Below are 19,078 nucleotides of genomic sequence, written 5' to 3'. Positions count from 1 at the left end.
GCCCGGGCTCCGGGGCTGTGCCCGGCTCCGGGGGTTATGCCCGGGCTCCGGGGCTATGCCCGGCTCGGGGGCTGTGCCGGGCTCCGGGGCTGTACCGGGCACGGGTAATGCTGATAAACTTTGTGTCAGCCGTGCCCGGGGAGCTGGCAGTGCCCAGGGGAAGGGAAGTGTCTGATCCCGGCTGTGCCTCCTGTTTCTCGGGCAGAGCCTGCCCGCTGAGCAGGGCACGGTGTTGCTTCCAGCTCCTGTTTTTTTCCGTCCCCTGCTTGTGATTTTTCAGTGTTTCCTGATGTCTCTGGCTCTCGGTATGAACAGCCTATAATCTTTCAGACACATATCTCACGATCTTTCAAAAAATTCGTTAAAACTCTCAGGGTTCTTTGGTTTCTTTGTGTTATTTTCGAGCAGCTCTTGACAGCTGGTGCTGCTGCTGTGCTGAGATCGTGCTTTATCCTGGTGACTGTCATTGCCCACTTGAATCGTGCCCCTTGCTGTGTGCATGTCCATAGTGCTCTGTCTTTTTGGCAAGCTTAGTTTTGCAATCTCTGGGAAGCAAAACTTTTGCAAGCTCGGAACATCCTTTGTTACAAGTTTCTAGACTAAAAGTATCAGACTACTATCCTGACTCAGGACAATTCTGGCCATCGGTCTGATACAGGTATGTGTGATCCTGGTGGAAGATGAATTCCCACTATCATTTTAGCTTTGTTTTCTGTTACTCTGTAAGCATTTTGGCAATTTTTTCACCCAGCTTTATTTGCAATTCTCGTTTGTGAAAAGCGACAAGCACTTTGGATGCAAATGAGCTCAGCATTCTTTGATTTCACCTTCTGGAAAAGGGTGGCAGTGGAGCAAAGGGCTGGAGATGATCTCAAGCTCCTGGCAGATGCAATTAGCCTTTCAAAGATGTCATCAGCATCCTCCCACGGTGCTCCTAGAGGTGGATCGGTATCGGTGCGTCTGCCAAGCTGTTTGCAAATAAGTTTGTCATGGGTAATTAGGAGCTCTTTGATTTCCAGGCCTGTTAGCTGGAATCCAGGGCTGAAGAACTTGCCCTAAAGTAACAGCGTGGGGTAACCTTGCATTCCGGTTTAGGATGTTGGTGTCACACCCAGCGAGTTTTAGTGAGCCCTGGGTGACTTTAACTCAGGATCTTGTCAGGAACAAATCCATTTAATGTAGGGGAAGCAGCTTGGGGAGCTTTTAATGCATATTTATATTAGCTCCAAGATTCAATGTGGCTTTTTTTAGAAAATAGTTCAGCTTGGGTTTTTTTGTCTTTGCACTGCTATGGGGTTTTCTGCCTGCCCTACATCTGAAGTGCAATCACACTGTGCTTTTCAGGATGATGCATCTGAGGCCACTTCCTCAATCTTTCACATAAAACTCGGGAGTTACTGCAGTAATGCAAAATGTTTTGTAGAACTGTACAGTTTGGGACTTTTTTTTTTCTTTCTTTGTTACTGTGCTTGAACATTTGTCTCAACAAAAAGCTTTTTCACAAGTTGAATGTTGCAGCTCCTGCAGTGACAGCTGCCTGCACAAACTGTCCATTCCCAGTGGGAGGACTCCCAGGTCTGGGCTTTTCTGTGGAACTCAAAACGCCCATGGAACTGAATAATTTAGAAAGAATTAACACAGCTGATGAAAGATTTAAAGGAGGTTCACCTAGGAAGGAATACTCTGTGCAGGCAGTTTTCTGACCCACAGTGATTCAAACATTAGACCTCTTGAATAATCCTGTGCATGAATAACGGGTTTGACTCACATGCACACTGAGGCTAAATATGGCCTTTCCTCAGCTCCAAGGTCAAAGGGCAGGATTTGCATATCCTAGGCTTTTAAAAAGGAAGAATTCCTAAAAAATGCAACAGTATTGTTCAGTATTGGCTATCTGAACAGTCAAGGAAAAAGAGAGAAAGACTCTGATTCAACAGAATGTTTTGGCTCAGTGTTTTTTTGGGAATTTGAAGGCTGAAGGTGTTTATCACATTTCTAAGAAACAAGGCCTGTTTATGCTAATATCAAGGAGAAGCAAAGCCTGAGATGCTGATAAGGATTTATTTTTCTAATAGGAAGGATAGGAATGTCTTTATTTCCCAAAATGAAAATTCAAAGGTTTTGTCTGTAGAATATTGTGTTTTCTTGGTGTATCAAGTGACTTAAGCATGGCTTGTGGAGTTGCTTTTATCAAGGCTTTATTGTGTTGTGTGTCTCTGATTACCAAATGAAACTCAATGCAGATTCCAGAAAAATCTGCCCTTTCTATAGAGACCATTGATACTAAACAATAAAAGTGTTTTTAAAGCTATTTTGGACATGTGTACATTCTGTTCACCCAAAAGTTCAGCCTAAAGTTTCTTCAAAAAATTTCTCATCAGTGTAAATGCAACATTAGAGCAATGAAACTTTTATTTCCTTTGTTGACACCTGTAGTCCTGTTAAGGAAAAAATTAAGAAAACTACAAAAGGTAGTAGAATGGCCCCCAAAGTTCTTTTGGTTTGCATTCTTTACCTCTGAGCCTTTTAGTTGTTTTGCCTTGATTCCTCAGCTGGGCCACCTTTTCTGAATCATGCTCTCATGTGCATCTGTAACTCTGTGACATCACACTTTTATAGGTAACATCACTGTAAAGCCTGATAAGGTGTCTGTGTTTTGAGGTGAGATTTTGCATTTGAGTCATTCAGAGGAAGTGGCTGGTTTAGGGTGGGGATTGGGATCAGGGCCCCAGGAGCAGGTAACTGAGGAGGAACTGCCTGTACCAAAAGGGATTTCTTTGACTTCTTCCTGTGTTACACTGAATTGCAGCCCAGCTTCTCCTTTGTCAGGCACTCTGAGGCAGTAACTTCCCTGCAGGGTTGATTGCAAAGAGTAGTAACAAAAGTGTTGTAATTTTTGTGTGGTCCATTCAGAACTCCTCCTTTTGGAGCAGAAAATCCAAGAGCTTTTAGTTAAAGAAAAGCAAGGATCTAAAGTTGTTTAGTCCAGCTGAATTTTTGTAACCAAGGAAAACATTGAAGTGTGACTAGAACCTGAAGTGATTTTCAGGTAATCTACAAATGCCTGGAATACTGAAAAAAATTAAATCAAAAATTAAAATCAACCTGTACTTATGACATGAGGTAGGACAAGGATCTTTACCTTTCCTGTTAATTGCACAGTTAATTGTGGAAATTTTAAAGTGTCTCTATAGCCTGATTTGCTGGAAATCCTTTGCTGTGGAAATCAAGGTCGGTAGTAGCTGAATATTTTTTGAAATTGCTAAGTGTTTTCAATTTGACTGGACAGATTGGTCTTTTTTGGGGATGGTCACTGGCAGTACTGGTGTTGAATATCAGAGGCCAAGTACCTGTGGTACATTTCTACTTTTGTGGTGAGAATTGCTCGGTGAGCAGTGGGAGAAGCAGGAATCTTTCCCTCTGAGGAATGCAGCAGTGGAAATGCACATGAAAATGTGATGAACTGGAATATTATGCAGTTCATCCTCAACAATTTTGCTGTAATGGTAGCTTTCCCTTTTTAGCTTCACCATGATTCATTGACTAAATATGTGGCTTCAAATTATGGCCTTATTTAAACTAAAGAGAGACCCTGCACTGATTGGGGCAAAGCTCTGTGCTGGAGTTCTGCTCTGTTACCAAGTGGACACTGTTGGCTTTAATGCCTATTAAAAAATTAATTGGCTTAATGGAGTCTGGAAAACCTTTACAAAATACCATCAAAATTACCATTTAGAATTGGATTTTTTTGGTTTTGTTACTAAAATTATCTGAGCAAAAAGTAAATTTATGGATTTTTTCCTCTTCTGTGTATTGAGAAGGGATTTCTTATAAGAAAAGGTATTGAAAGAACTTGAGGTAACTGCAGAATTTCCACCTCCAGACAGAAGCCAGCAGTGGTGGTTGGGCTGCAGGGTTTGCCTGCTGATGTGTAGGGTTTCAGGATTACTTTCTTTCTTGTATTTCTCCCTTTACTGCCAGTATTCTCTGCACCTGAATTCAGGTTTGTTCTTCCTTGACCAGCTAAATCACATTGAATAAATATTTCAATTGCTTAAAATTGTCTAAATAATTGATCATAAAATGAGAAGGAATCATTGCAAGCATCTCTTCAGACTGCTCTTGACAGAAACAAGAGGGTGGTACCTAATTAACTCTTCTAATTAACTTGGTTACTGGGGGCTGGCTGATTTTCTAAAAAGAGGTTTGGCAACCAGGCCTCATTGGTGTCAGTTAAATTTTTGCAGTTTAACCTTCTGCTGATGTTGATGTCTCCTGTTTGCCTGAGTTTGTTTAGCTGTGAATTGCAGCCTCTGCCCTGTGTTGTGGCTTTGTCCTCCAGCCTGGTGATTGTACCCAACTGCAGGTCCTGTGCAAGGACTGCCCTGATAACAGAGTCCTCTGTGTGCTCCTTGCAGACAAAGCTTGCAGAGTCTTTGCCTGTAAAGGGGATATTTTCTTGTTGCTGCTGCCCTTAGCTCTTTAATTGCAATTTGTATTTATTCTAGATGCTGTGTTGGTCATATCTTCTGAGTACAAGGGTGATATGGCTGCCTAACAAAATATTAATTTATGTTTATCTGGAGATTGCATTCACTGTCATGCTTGTGATGCTATGGTAGAATACCATGTTCAAATAATTCCTTGCTATGCTTTCAAACCTATTTCAGGATAGCTCCCCTTCCATCCCTCTGATATAGGTTGGTTCTTGGATAAAGTTGAAGTTTTATAGATCTCTAAACTCAGCAGAAATTTGTTAAGCAGTTGTTTTCTTGGTTCTATATTACTGAACTATATAATTGATTTCACTTCTTGTTCACTTGCTGTCTTCTCCATATATGATATGTTCTTTATCATAACTCTTTTCTCTTTTTTTTAGAACCATCATGAAAATGTTTACTTTGATGCCAAGAACCCAACTTCACTAGGAACTCACCCTCCAACTGCTTGAAGACACCTGTCCTTAGTTGAATACTGGGACTCATTAGGTAACCAATTTATAACCTGTCCAGTGAATACTTTTCTGCTTTTATGTTCTAATATGTGGCTTGAAAAATTGTTTAGTGGGAAGCCAGAGGTTTGTCTCTTTCAGAGCAGTGTTGTCATCAAATAAATTTGATATCCTTTCTAAGAAAATCACAAGTAGTAGGGGACCAGCAGGTTTTCCTCAAACCTCTGCAATGTATTTCAGATGGAAAAATTGACTTTTCCAGTCATACCCACTTGAGCAGACCCTACTGGCTCTGATGGCCTTGGGTTTGTCACTGGTAGAGAAGTGGCATCTGCACTCTGATTTCCCCTTTGAGAAGTGTGAGCTGGGATCTTGAGCAATGTCCCAAATTTTGGTGGCTGACATGAGACAAGGTTAGGAAATGTGTGTTAGTAAAGTCACAGGTCAGCACTGAGGTTCAGCTCTTCTGTGTTGGCAAAAAGCTGGTACAACGTTTTTTAGGGAGCTGTTTTGGCCAAAATGCTTACTGAGGGGACTTCCTCTAACTCAGCAGACTGTGTGTCTGAAATGAATTGCTGGGGAGTGAAAAAAGGAAGTCTGCAAAAGGCTGTGTCCCTTGGACTGGCTCAGTAGCTGCAGAGGAAAATGGTACTGTTCTGTTTTTCTGTCTGTGCTCAGGTGGATCTTCCCCATGAGCGCAGACAGAAAATCTGTACATTCTACTCTGTGTCAAGGTTTGAGCTTTTATATATTAAGAATGCTTAACACTTGCTTAATTACTTCAAAGGTGCTTCAGACTTCTTTAGTGGTCAGTGGTAATTGCAGGAAATGGAGAGGGCGCTTGGAGCTCACGGCTGCAGCCTTTGGATGGCCTGGTTCTTGGAACCAGCCCTCCTTAATGAACAGAGAATGACATTTAATGAGGAAAAACATTTTTGGGTGGATCATACAGTTTGATCAGAGATGTATTGTGGTTTGTCTTTCCATCTGTGCCTTATTCAGCCTTCCTTTTGATGAGTAGCCACTACAAATGATCCAGCTTGTGTGGCAGTGTCTGCTGTAAGCTGTCTGCAGAGTCCCTGAAAGCACAGCTCCCTCCTCAGAGGCTGCTCATGAGCCACAGCTATGTCATATGTTTTGTGAAGTGATTCATTACTGCACTGGAAGTGGCAGCTAAAAGCCTCCAAGTCTACTGATTTTAATTTGAAATGATTACTCTCTGTGGCCTTGTGCAAGTTCCTCTGCAGTGGCAAAAAGTAACTTCTTTGGCATTTCTCTGCCTCTTTCCTCTTTTTTTTTTAATGTATTTGGCATGTCAGTGTATAATTAGAACACTTTGTTCTTGAAACAAAAATTGAACTGCTATTCTCAGAATGCAGTTTTACAGGCTGCTAAAACAAAGGGGTATTTCATTATCCTTCTCCTTCAGTACCCCTTGATAAGCAAAGGAACTGTGGAGCTAAAGCACCATGGGCAAACTTAGTCCTGCTGACCTGGGGGCACCAAAGTGCACATGAGAGGAAAATCACTGGTGAAGGCACAGATGTGACAGAGTCTGGAGACTTTTAACTTGGCAGTGAGGAAGAGGTGGCTTCTGAGGTTGGTGATAGACTGGGTTACTGTCTGGCCTGCACCAAGGCTGAAGGGAGGAAAAAGCCATGGTGATGAATGATTTTTGGAGATGTGTGAATGAGGTTCCTGAACCCAGTGAGGAAGGAGTTGATGTGATGGGTACCAAGGCTTCTGAATGAAGTGGGTTATTTAGGATCTTGTTTACTGCTGAAAAGCAGCTGCAATAAGACTTAACTTTACTTTGTTGCCTAAAATGGAAGATAAAAGTCATGTTCAACCCCTCTGTAGCAAGGATGTGGTTCTCTCAAGTGGAATGAGCAGTCTCTTGGCTGTGTGAGTGACCTGTGCCGAGGAGATCCCTGTGGTGTTAGGAGGGGGCTGCCAGCAGTGTCTGCTCCAGGCTGCTGGGGGGGCCCTGCTTCCTGAGAGCTCCGGGGGGTACATGCTCTACCTGTCTTGTACTTCTCATGGAAAGAGCTCAGTTAGGGAAAATAAGGGGAAAAAAAGTGGGTCTCAGTGTCAGAACCATTTTCCTCCTTGTGTGTGCACTGATCCTCTGCCATAACTCATAGCTGCTCTAAACTGTTGAATTAAAAAGTGACCAAACCCAGTTTCTGCCTAAAACTGCTGGTGCAGCTTTAAGGAAGAGTTTCTGTGGGAGGGTGGATAAATGTTTATGTGGACCAGGTCAAGGAAAGCATCTGGGCTAAAACTAACCTGGGGAAATAAGGGAGTTTTAGTTTGGACATTGATCCTGGATTGTTTTGCATTTTTGCATTGTTTGTGTGTGTGCCATGACAGGGTGGAAGGGGTGGCATGGGAGTAGAAGGAAAAAGGAAAGGAGGCTCAGTGCTGTGGCAGCTCTGCACTCCATAGGATATCCCAAACAGGCTGTTAGAAATAATATCACTGGTAATAAGTTATTAAGAACAAATGCACTATGTAACAACTGTATTCTCATCCTGCAGAAAATAACACCTTGCCCTAATACATGTTGTACACACTTTTTAACACCTGATTTTTTTCATTTTTCTTTTTTTTTTCAGACAATGGCCACTGCATATTAAGCAGGGGTGGAAGACTGAAGCCCATCTGGGGACAGAATGAGTTTAAAAGATGCTGACAGTGCAGTTTGCCAGGCAAAGGCAGCCTATAATCTTCATATTTACCCCCAACTCTCAACAGAAAGCGCTCCCTGCTGCAAAGTGACAGCAACTAAGGACAGTACATCATCAGATGTCATCAAGGATGTGATTAACATCTTAAACTTGGATGTCTCCAAACATTATGTCCTTGTGGAGGTGAAAGAATCAGGTGGAGAAGAATGGATACTTGACATCAACGATTCTCCCGTGCACAGGGTTTTGCTTTGGCCGCGGCGCGCTCAGGACGAGCACCCTCAGAAGGATGGCTACTACTTCCTGCTGCAGGAGAGGAACACTGATGGCTCCATCAAGTATGTGCAGATGCAGCTGCTCTCCAAGGAGACAGATGCCCGGCGCCTGGTGGAGAGGGGTTTTCTGCCTTGGCACCAGGAGGACTTTGATGACCTTTGCAATCTGCCCAACCTGACCGAGACAACGCTCCTGGAGAATCTCAAGTGCCGCTTCCTAAAGCACAGAATCTACACTTATGCAGGAAGTATCCTGATTGCAATTAACCCCTTCAAGTTCCTGCCCATTTATAACCCCAAGTATGTCAAGATGTATGAGAACCATCAGCTTGGGAAGTTGGAGCCTCATATTTTTGCCATTGCTGATGTGGCCTATCACACAATGCTTAAAAAACATGTTAATCAGTGCATCGTTATATCAGGTGAAAGTGGGTCTGGGAAAACCCAAAGCACAAACTTCTTAATTCACTGCCTCACTGCACTGAGCCAGAAAGGGTACGCCAGTGGTGTGGAGAGAACCATTCTGGGAGCTGGACCAGTTCTGGAGGTAAATTCGTGCTCAAGTTGCCTTCTGTGCAAATTGTTTTTTAAAAAAGTCAAATAGCTGCTGTTGAAAACTACTTCTGAGTCACCTACTTTAGGCTTAAAATGTCACTGGTTTAGGCTTGGTTTAAATGTCACTGGGCTGCAGTGGTGCTTGGCAGTGTTACCCCATGCTTCTATTTGATTTTCCTTGTTCTGTTCACTTGACTTCCTGTTGCTTGTAATTTGTATTTGACTTAACTTTGCACCACTGAACACCAATATTCTGGGGCAGAGGTTACCTGTGTTTTCCATCTGAAAGTTTTGATGGCATTTGAATCAAATCATAAGCAAAATTTCATACATATTGTTCCACTGAAGCATCAAGTGCTTGGTGTGATCCTGCCTTTGTGTGTGAGCATTTTACTGAACTCACTTTTTGAGGGAGTTATTTCTACAGCTGTTTGTGGATGACAGCAACATTTTGAGTTGGGGAGAAAGTAGGAGTCTGTTTTGGCTTTTAATTCTTACAGCATTTCCAACAGAAAGCAAAACTAAACATGTGAGAAGGAGGGGGTACAGCTGGTCCTGCATTAGGTAATGTCAGAATAAACTGATCTGTTAGGCCCTTTTACTCTCTTAAAGCAATAACCCCAGAAGTGTGGGTGGATGTAATGCTCACCCATAACAAAATCTTCAACAGCAAAGAACTTCAACACCATTATTGTAATATTTAGGTTTAGTTTCAAATGTAGTAACTCCTTCATAAAAAAAAGTTCAATATTTTCTTAAAGCTCTTCTGTAAAGAATGAGGAATATATGCAAGTTCTTTTTTGTGTTGCTTTCAGCTGCTTGAAAGAAGAAGTAAAATTGAGGCTTTTTGGTTGCTGGAGTTCAAGCTTGCAGTTCTAAACAGAAAACAGGAAGGGGTCACAGTGGAAAGCCCTGCTTCATCAGCTGATATCTTTGCCTTTGATAAATTTAAGTCTTTCATATCCTTGTCTACAGACCTAGTACAGCTGTGTCAAACCAGGCAGAGATTTTAGGTCCTGTGTACCTGTTTGTCTGCTGAGTGACAAATGCACATATTCCTGGGCTCAGAACTAAAATTCATGACTTTATTGGAGTCACAGGCTGTTGTGGGCATGATCATAAAGAGATATTTGTGTTTCTCTATGCTAAGACTGGTTGTCTTAAATACCACAATTTCTTCAGACTTCCACTGAGCATTTAGTAATACTTTTAATGAGAAAATAGTTTTTTGGAATTGAAGAGATGTTCATGTAAAATCAGTGTGCATCTAAAACGTAGGCTGAGAACATAAGAGGTAAAATCCAGTTCTCCTGTTTTGTTGCATCAGGGCTGATTCAGCTGACAATGAAGCTTCCATGTTTCCCAATTTTAGTCACTAAGCATAATTTTTTAAAAAAGTCAGCTCTTGGTCCCGGGGAGGGATGCACAGAAAGCTTACATTGCTTTGTGGAAGTTAAACTGACTGCAGGCTCCTCTTAGAGCTGGTCACTTCTAAATCCATCCCTGGTGACTCATTTTGGGTTTTTACTGAAGGGAACTAAAGTGCTACAAGGGAGTTTTTCTTAAATGAATGTTTCTGGGGATTTTTTTCACAAACAATTTTAGTGTGCCCAGACTATTTGAGAATGCTTTGTTTAACTTTGAAGTTTTATTCTGAATCGTCATCAAAGTTGAAAATGTGTTTTTGACTAAAAACTTCCATGATGTAGAAGTGGGTTGCATTCTGGGTCAGAACTTCCTCATTTTAGTTATCTCTTATTTTTCTGCTACCTAAGTAAAAAAGGGGCTGTTTGTAGGGTGACCTTGTGTGAAAGTTCATAGGGTTAAAGCAGCTGTTTCTAACACAGGGGGGTGAGCACAATTAGGGTGTTATGGAGGTGGATTTATGATTTTATCTTTTCATGCTTTAGGAACAGAAACATTTCTTACTGAATCCTGTTTCTGAGTTGGCTGATTAATCTGAGTTCAAATCTCTGAACAGTTTACAGATAAACTATTGTTAATGTTTTTGTTCCTTGATTACAATTTCTAGACTGAAGAATGGAGTTACAGCTGGACCATGAAAGATTTGATGTTAAATGTTGCTTGATGTTGCCTTGTCAAACATCTGAGAGATGAAAGCCCTGATGCTGAGACAATGGAGTTAAAAATTAACCACGATATCAGCACAAGTGCTGTCACATGGGCTGGGAGAGGAGCGTGGTCATGAGGCAGCTCTGACACTTCCTGGTCCATCCCAGCGCCCCTTGGAGCTGTTTAAAAGGTTCCTTTAAGGGAGCTCACAAGCAGAGATCAGCTGCAATAATTCTGATTATGTTTGGCACTGCTTGCACCTTTGCAGAGATAAAGGATCAGGAAGTGAGGCTGCTTCCCTGGACAGTGGTGCCTAAAGCTCAGCTTTGTGCTGCTCTCAGTTGCCTCTCCTGTATAAGAATTGCTCTCACATCATGGTTTGTTGTTTTCTTCTTTGTTTTAATTGTATCTCCAGGCTAAGGGAGATCATCTCCAGTTTCTTTAAAACTGGTGGGAAGATAAATATAAGCTCTGTTTTAAGATACTCCTAACGTTTTCAACCTTTTCTAAATTTAGTGATTAAAATACAGTTCCCTGACTTGAAGCTTTGTCTTCCTGTATTGACTAAATTCAAGTTACTTATGATTGAAATCCTAAGAAGAAATTTACACTTGGCAACTATTTGGGTCAAATTTGGAATAGTGAATCAAACCTTGGGGAACTATTATTTGGGTCAAATTGGGAATAATGAATCAAACCTTTGTTTATTTTATAGTCTCAAACAAGACAAACCTTTCCATACACACTGAAGAAGTTTCCAATAAAATTATATTTTCCTTTTATCAGGGAAAAATGGCTTAACTGCATCTTTCAGCTATAAATGCACAGCATGCTATCTAAGACTCTGAATTTATTTTGGAAACTTAAAGCTCACTTATTCTTCAAGGCAGTTAATTTAGTGAAGTGGCAAAAAATTGAGTTAGGGGATAAGAACATGTGGTAAGAGAACAGAGGGAATGGGAGCTTTGTTTTCTGGCAGCAGAGCTTCCCTTGTTAAGTTGTAACCCTTAGTGTCCCCTGTTTATTACAGGATTTCAGTTACTTTTTGAGTGTGCTGAAAGTTCATTTCCCTCTGAAATGGGAGCTGAGAGGAGTTGGGACAGATGAAAATGTTTGGGGTGTCATAATTCTTCATGTATTATTTTGAAAATCATTGCTTATTCCCATCTGGATGTGTTCTGGTTTCTCAATGGTGCTGAACCAGTCTTTGGAAAGAATTAAGGCCAAATAAAATGGAAATTCCAACAGGAAACTTTTATTAATTGATCTTCTAAAGAAGAATTATTATTAACAGCACAATCAGGTGGGGGCAGATCAGATTTTCTAGAGCTCACCAGATTTAAAAACTTCTAAAATTTAATCATAGCAAGTTTTATGCTTTAGAGTTCTGTGCAGAAGAGCAGAGCAATTTGCTGCCAGCTCTGTTTCCCTCATGACAGGCCCACTGTGCTGGTGCCTTTGGGATGAGATGGGCTGGAGCTCAGTGGAGCTTCAGCTCTGGTTTTCATTTCTATTTACCATCAAAGTGAAGGCTGAGCTAGAACAGAGACCAGACAGAGCTAAAGAAGAAAGCAGGGATTTATTAAAAGGCCTCAATGGATGCACCTTGTGCAGCACAAGAGCCCAGCCAGGGCTGCACCCAAGATGAACCAAAATGGTCACAAAATGGTCACTTGGTCATGGGGTCTCTCACTTTGCTCAGTTCTGCTCCATTTGCATATTGCAGTTCATTGTCCAATTCCAGCCCCAGCCCATGCAGTCCCATCCTGCTTGTTTTTCTCTCTCCAGCCCACGTTGTTTGTGCTCTTGGGCCTGAGATTTGGATCATTTGTCCTTGGTGCCCAGCTGGAGCAGGAATTGTTTTGTCTCCCTGCTCTGTGCACAGAGCTCACCATCCCATAAAATGAAGCCCAGACCCACCCACTAAAGCAGCACAGAATCTGAAAAATGTAAAAGCTCAAATCTGAGGTATCAAAAGCCTGCACATGCACTTTGAGGGTGCAGCCTGCTCTGTTCCAGGGAAAGTCTTGTTTTGAGGCCATTATCTGCATGGCTTGGCTTTAAGAATCCTAACCAGAGGAGGAATGGAACCTCTGTTTCCATTTGCTTGCGTGGTTTCTCTGGTAGAAATGTGGTGTTGCTTGCTTTTCCCTGCTGCACACGACTCCTGGGGAAAAATCCACTTGTTTTTCATTCAATCCTGCCAGGGGGATTGCTGGGAGTTCCCAGGACATCCCCCAGCAGCAGGAGCAGTTGCAGAATTACCCTGAATTTCCTGTTGGTGAGTGGATACTTCACAGCATGGCTGTAAGGACCACTTAAGCTAAGTGAAGTTAACCCAAGCTCAGCTCTGAAGGAGCCCTTTCCTCTGCCAGGGTGTGGAGTTGGGGTCTCCCCTGTCCTTTGGCATGTTGGCAGCTGGGTCTGTGTGCAGGGGTGGTTCTGCCATGGAGCTGGGTGCTTTACATCAAACTCCCCACAGCTTCTTCAGATTTTGGCAATTCTTATGAAACCGTTAAATGAGATTTTTGTTGTATTCCTGAGGTACGTGCTGGGAGCATGTCTGTAGGCATTGGGGTTTTGTTGGTTTTGTTTTTGTTTTTTTTTTAACAAATAAAAGGAGAATTTGGTGATTTTTCTGCTATCCCTGTTGTAAGAGATTGAAGTGTCAAGCTCAGCTCTGAAGGAGCCCTTTCCTCTGCCAGGGTGTGGAGTTGGGGTCTCCCCTGTCCTTTGGCACGTTGGCAGCTGGGTCTGTGTGCAGGGGTGGTTCTGCCATGGAGCTGGGTGCTTTACATCAAACTCCCCACAGCTTCTTCAGATTTTGGCAATTCTTATGAAACCGTTAAATGAGATTTTTGTTGTATTCCTGAGGTACGTGCTGGGAGCATGTCTGTAGGCATTGGGGTTTTGTTGGTTTTGTTTTTGTTTTTTTTTTAACAAATAAAAGGAGAATTTGGTGATTTTTCTGCTATCCCTGTTGTAAGAGATTGAAGTGTCAAGCTCAGCTCTGAAGGAGCCCTTTCCTCTGCCAGGGTGTGGAGTTGGGGTCTCCCCTGTCCTTTGGCACGTTGGCAGCTGGGTCTGTGTGCAGGGGTGGCTCTGCCATCGTTTACATCAAACTCCCAACAGCTTTTGCAGATTTTGGCAATTCTTATGAAACAACTCAATGAAATTTTTGTGTTCCTGAGGTACGTGCTGGGAGCATGTCTGTAGGGGTTGGGGTTTTGTTGGTTTTGTTTTTGTTTTTTTTTTAAACAAATAAAAGGATTTAATTTGGTGATTTTTCTGCTTACTTTTATCTCTATCCCTGTTGTAAGAGATTTAAGTGTCAAGCAATTAAATGAGATTTTTGCTGTGTTCCTGAGGTACATGCTGGGAGCACGTGTATGGAGGTTGAGATTTTGTTGTTTGTTTGTTTTTTAACAAATAAAATTTGGTGATTTCTGCATACTTTTATATCTATCCCTGTTGTAAGAATTTTAAATGTCAGGCTCCAGTTTCTGCCTCTTGCATTCCAAGGTAAGAGGATGGCTTGAATGATTTCCTGCCTCCCAGAATAGGCTGTCCCAGCTCTGATTCCTGCTACCATTGCTCTGCTATTTTTGACTCACCCTGTTTTATTCAGCTGGTGCATTGCAATGATTTAGTTTGAGTTTTTTGGTTTTGTCTTCTCATGGACTCACAAGGGAAAACAGTAAATGGTTTCTTTATATAAAGGATTAATTATCTTTAGCTGAAATTTTCTTGTGAATTTATTTTGTACTCTTCAAAGTATTTTGAAGAATGTGGTAACAGTCATTAAAGTTAAATGTTACCAAAAAAAAAAAAACCCACCCAGAATGTTTCCTGACTTGGAATGTTCTTTAAAAAGTTATAGATGTTAAAGGCTGTTCTGAGGAAGTGGGTACATGAAAACTTTCCTAAAAACTGTTAATATTAGATCAGCTTTTAAGAATTTGCTGTGTGCTTTGACTAAATACCAGACACATGAGATCATAAGAGCCTTTAGTTTTAAACTGTATTCATTGCTTACATGAGTAATCACTAAGAAAAGTTTTTCAGGAAGCCTGAGTTATGGGATTTCTTAACTCTATAATGCCAAAAATATTTATTAATAAAAAAGAATGTTGCAAATTTAGCTGTACTGTGATTTGGCTCCTTGGACATAACTGGTGAACTGATAGTTCACTGGTGGCTTAAGCTGGAAAACTTTATAAAAATGTTTTCTGGGATCATTTTTCAAGTCCATTACTCTGTAGCTTGGCAAAGTTGACTGCAGGAGATTTCCCAAAGCCCAGAATGGGAAGTTGGATGGTGTTGTGCAGAGAGCAGGAGCTGAGCCACTGTCCTGGAGAGGAAGAGGGGTTTGATTTACTGACAATTCACTGTGCTGATGTCACAGCACTTTCACTGCTGCTCTGGCAACTGCACGGAGCTGACCTGGATTTTATGCACCTTTTAATATGCATATGTATGCAAAATGGGATCTAAAAAAGGGAAATTTGGGTAGTAGATTGGTGGAAAAATGCTGCAAAGAGATATTATGACTGGGCAATGCTTGCTTTGAAAAATCTGAGTGGGGATGCTGTTGGCACTGTGACATGTGTGCTGTGGTCTTGGAAAATCCAGAGCTGGAGCTCAGCCTCAGCCATCTGTGAGCACCTCTGGATGCAAATCCTCTCCCTTCAGCCATCTGTGAGCACTTCTGGATCCAAATCCTTTCTCTACTGGAGCCTGTTGATTTTTCTGGACTTGCAGCACAGTTACTCTGCACAGGAAAAACTCCTTGAGCTTCTTCCTTTAGGTCAGGAATAACAGTTGTCTGGAGAATTATGGACATTGTTCCAGTGTATAGGAAGTTTTTCAGATCCTCTGAATGCAGATAGTGGTAGAAATCTGCTTGTGGGAGAGTTTGGAGAGCCTGGTCTGGAATTAAATTTTGGTCTGGCCCAAAAGTTCCACTGCAGCACTGCTGAAACCCTTAAGGTACTTTGGAAAAAACACAAAACCAGAAGAGAAGGGAAGACTTTCAACAGGCAGATAATGATAAAGCCAATGTTTTCCATGGACATAGGAATATTTGGATGTGTACACCATGGCTGGGTGCTCACATGTGGAAAATGGATTTGTAGAAAAAGACATGTTGTCTCAGTAAGGAGTGAAGATAAAAGTTTTTAATAGAAATGACAACAACTCCTACCACTGTGAAGTTATCATAAAAACCAATCAGCCCATTTAAATAAATCAATAACCTCTTGAACAGAAAAGATTGAATACTCTCAAAAAAATTACCCCTCATAAATCCTAATACATCTTTCATAATTCTATTTTTCTAAAATATCTAATATTTTTTACAAGATCATCCTCTAAAACTTATTTCTATTTCCATTTCTCTCTCAACAATATCATTCTTATTCCATAACATTTTGAAATCAACCTTTCTTATCTCATAATTTACACACAGATACTGTGTAAAGCTTCTCTCAAGTTTTCTTTTTCTTTTTTACAAATGCACAGAGCTCTGAGCTGGGTGCAGAGCACTCACATCCGCCGTGCTCCGGATGTGGCAGGGAGTGTGTCTGCGTGTGTGTGTGGAGGAAGAGATTGCAAAGCTCTCTGCAATCATTTCACACATCATTTCACAAGGGTTCTCTGCTAGGGAGGAGGATTTCCTCATGGAGGACTTCACAGCTTGGAGCTTTCAGAGGCAATATCTGTGGCAGGAGATGCTGGGATAGTTATCCTGAGCAGTAATTGCATTTTGGGGAGGTTTCCTTCTTTAGATGCTGTCTGATAGAAGGGTGACAAGCTTCCCTTCCCCTTGGAACACATGGCTAGGAGTTGATAAAGACGTTCCCATGGTAATGGACTTTTACATGTAATAAGTTCCTTTGTAGTTAAGTGTGGCTCAGGCAGAGGATTTTGTGTTATGTGTGCATTAGCAGCTGTCAGAGGACTCATGATCTGATAGAGGAATTAGAAATGCATAGTTAAAGTTTGTGCCATATCTATTTTTTCTTTCCTAGCACCTCATCATAAAACTCCATTTTTCAGTGTTATGCAGCAGAGTAGCTGCCCAATGAGTTGTTCTGTAAACCAAAAATTTTCTGTTTATCCTTTTCCTGTTTTTTTGAATACACAACTTTGAAAATTTCTTCTCTGAAGAAAAGTTGTGTTTAATGTGGTAGCAATAGGGAAATAGGTCGTGGGGGAATAGGTTGTGGTTTATGACTTTTGTATGGAAGGGGTGATTTCATGGTGGTTGTGCTGTCTTCACCCTGCTGAATCTCTTCTCTGAGGTCCCAATTTTTTGTTATTGCTTGAGGCTGATTTGCACTGTCTACCTGTGATTACCTGTGGTCGTTTTCCTGGTTTTTTTGAATACTCAACTTTGAAATTCCTTATATAAGTAACTTTAATCTATAAATTCCTTATTTATATAACTTTATAAATGAGATATTAATGTTCTGTATCCCTTGAAGAAAAGTTGTGTTTAATGTGAATTCTTTTCCATGGTAGCAATACGTGGGGGAATAGGTTGTGGTTTGTGACTTTTGTATGGAAGAGGTGATTTCATGGTGGTTGTGCTGTCTTCACCCTGCTGAATGTCTCCTCTGAGGTCCTGATTATTATTGCTTGAGGCTGATTTGCACTGTCTGTGGTTACTTGTCCTGTACTCCTGAAAATATCTGACAGTGTTATTCCCTTCCCTCAGTCCGACCAATATTACTGCAGGAGTGAAATAACAAACATATATAGTTCTGTGAGGAACTTCCTAGGCTGCCTCTTTGCTCTTTTTGTGCTGTAATCCCCTCAATATTCTGATTTATTCTGGAAGCCAACAGGAATCTGAACAATGAACAGAAGAGCTTGGGAAGCTGTGCATTGACATATTCAGTTTGATTGAAAATTAACTCATTTTGCTTTATTGCAGGCATTTGGAAATGCAAAAACAGCACATAACAATAACTCCAGTCGTTTTGGGAAGTTCATTCAAGTCAACTATTTAGAGAATGGGATTGTCAGGGGGTAAGTACAGGGTGAGCTGGTTCTGGGGGTGATCTCTGGGCTTTTAGGAACTGGGAAGCCTCTGTTGGACATAAAATGCTGCCTCGTTGCAGCTCTGCTCATATGAAAATAGCTTGGTGCTGTGGAGTTGAAAATTCTGTGAACTGAGCTGTGTGGAATTGTCAGGTGATGCTCAATATTCTGATTTTGAATATTCTGACTTGGAATATTCTGACTTTGCTGTACAGCTTGCTCATGGTAAGGATCTGCTGCTGTATTTTACCTTCATGGTAAATGAAAGCTTTTGCATAACCCTCCCTGCCCTCTCCATTTTGCTTTTAAAAACAGAAGATCTGAATTTTTAAGAGGAGTGGAGAGAAGTGAAATAGATTTGAGGAAGCCATTTTAAAGAAACAGTTTAAACATCAGCTAGAGAGATAAAGAAAGCTATAAAATTATTTAACCAAATGTGTGTGCTTATATCTGAAGGTCTTAAAACATGAGATATTTAATGCCTACATTTGCTGGTTCTGAGTGTCATGAGCAATCCCTGACCTTGGTGCTCCAGTGTTTCTTTTCTTTGGATTTCTTCTAATTTGCATTAATTTGAGTGACTGGGAACTCTGTGCCACATGTGCCTTGAGTGTTATTCTGAACAAATTTAACATATTTTCAGACCCAGTCACACTAACTCAGCAGATTGGTACAATTTGAATACATTTGTTTTGTCTTCAGCCTGAGGAAAAGGTGCTCAAACTTTGTCCTCAATCCTTGTGCCCCTTGTCAAGGACTTGGAATTCTTGTTTAGGTTACTTTGTCACCCTCTAGGGGGTTTGCTGGCTGCCTTCCATTCTGGGCTGATGTCTTCACTGACATAAAAATCCAGCAGATTTATTGGGATGAGAATCAGGCAGATATCTGGGATATTTCTGGGGTCTTGCCTTGGCCTGCCTTGTCAGACAAGTTTAAATCTTTCAGGATAGCACATTGGTACCACTCTGGGGGTCTTGTTTCAGCACTTTCCTTGCTTGGTCTGCCTGTTTTGAGTTATTTGCACCAAACCCAAGCACTACAGAGAGGTGTTCCTTGGGTATTTCTTTGTTCCAGTCACAATATAGAGCCTACTGAAATTCTTGGTTTAGATTTAAAGTTGTGTCTGAGCTCTTCTCTTGCACATTTTAGTGCAGATCTCAGTATTTGAACTCTCTTGGCTGTTGCTGTCTGATGTTTTTGGAGTTCTTTTCTTTTTGCCCTCATGCTTATTTCATTTTCTGTGGCTCCTTAGGGCTGTGGTTGAAAAATACCTGCTTGAAAAATCTCGTCTGGTTTCTCAAGAAAAAGATGAAAGGTAAGTGAGAAATACAGTTTTCCAAGAGAGTTAAAATCAATTCAGCAGTTTAAGAGCATTTGAATTATACAGAATAAAAGAAAATCCACTCTATTTTCATGAGAAAAATGCACTGACTTTGCAGGAACTACCACGTGTTTTATTATTTGCTACTTGGAGTCAATGAGGAAGAGAG

At 41.2% G+C, this 19,078-nt stretch overlaps 2 protein-coding genes across 4 annotated transcripts in view; one reads left to right on the top strand and one right to left on the bottom strand.

The window, feature by feature from the left end:
• The window catches only part of HAUS8 (HAUS augmin like complex subunit 8), a 9,541-nt gene extending 8,896 nt beyond the window's left edge, over window positions 1–645 (bottom strand). Inside the window, exon 1 of the mRNA XM_014310589.2 lies at window positions 627–645. Within this exon, the coding sequence (XP_014166064.1) occupies window positions 627–645 (19 nt within the window). The remainder of the gene's footprint in view (window positions 1–626) is intronic.
• The window catches only part of MYO9B (myosin IXB), a 43,898-nt gene continuing 25,459 nt past the window's right edge, over window positions 640–19,078 (top strand). For all 3 annotated transcript variants that reach the window (XM_031064042.1, XM_014310590.2, XM_031064041.1), the window contains exons 1-6: window positions 640–658; window positions 4,880–4,988; window positions 7,570–8,463; window positions 17,482–17,576; window positions 18,841–18,903; window positions 19,028–19,078. The exon at window positions 19,028–19,078 is cut by the window's right edge and continues 64 nt beyond it. In XM_031064042.1, coding sequence (XP_030919902.1) covers window positions 7,627–8,463; window positions 17,482–17,576; window positions 18,841–18,903; window positions 19,028–19,078 — 1,046 coding nt within the window. In that variant the 5' untranslated portion in view covers window positions 640–658; window positions 4,880–4,988; window positions 7,570–7,626. The remainder of the gene's footprint in view (window positions 659–4,879; window positions 4,989–7,569; window positions 8,464–17,481; window positions 17,577–18,840; window positions 18,904–19,027) is intronic.

The sequence above is a fragment of the Geospiza fortis genome, unplaced genomic scaffold, assembly GCF_000277835.1.
Source record: "Geospiza fortis unplaced genomic scaffold, GeoFor_1.0 scaffold80, whole genome shotgun sequence".
In the NCBI taxonomy this organism is placed as follows: Eukaryota; Metazoa; Chordata; class Aves; order Passeriformes; family Thraupidae; genus Geospiza; species Geospiza fortis.
Note: the sequence above shows the minus strand (reverse complement) of the source record. Positions and strands in the feature narration are given on the sequence as shown.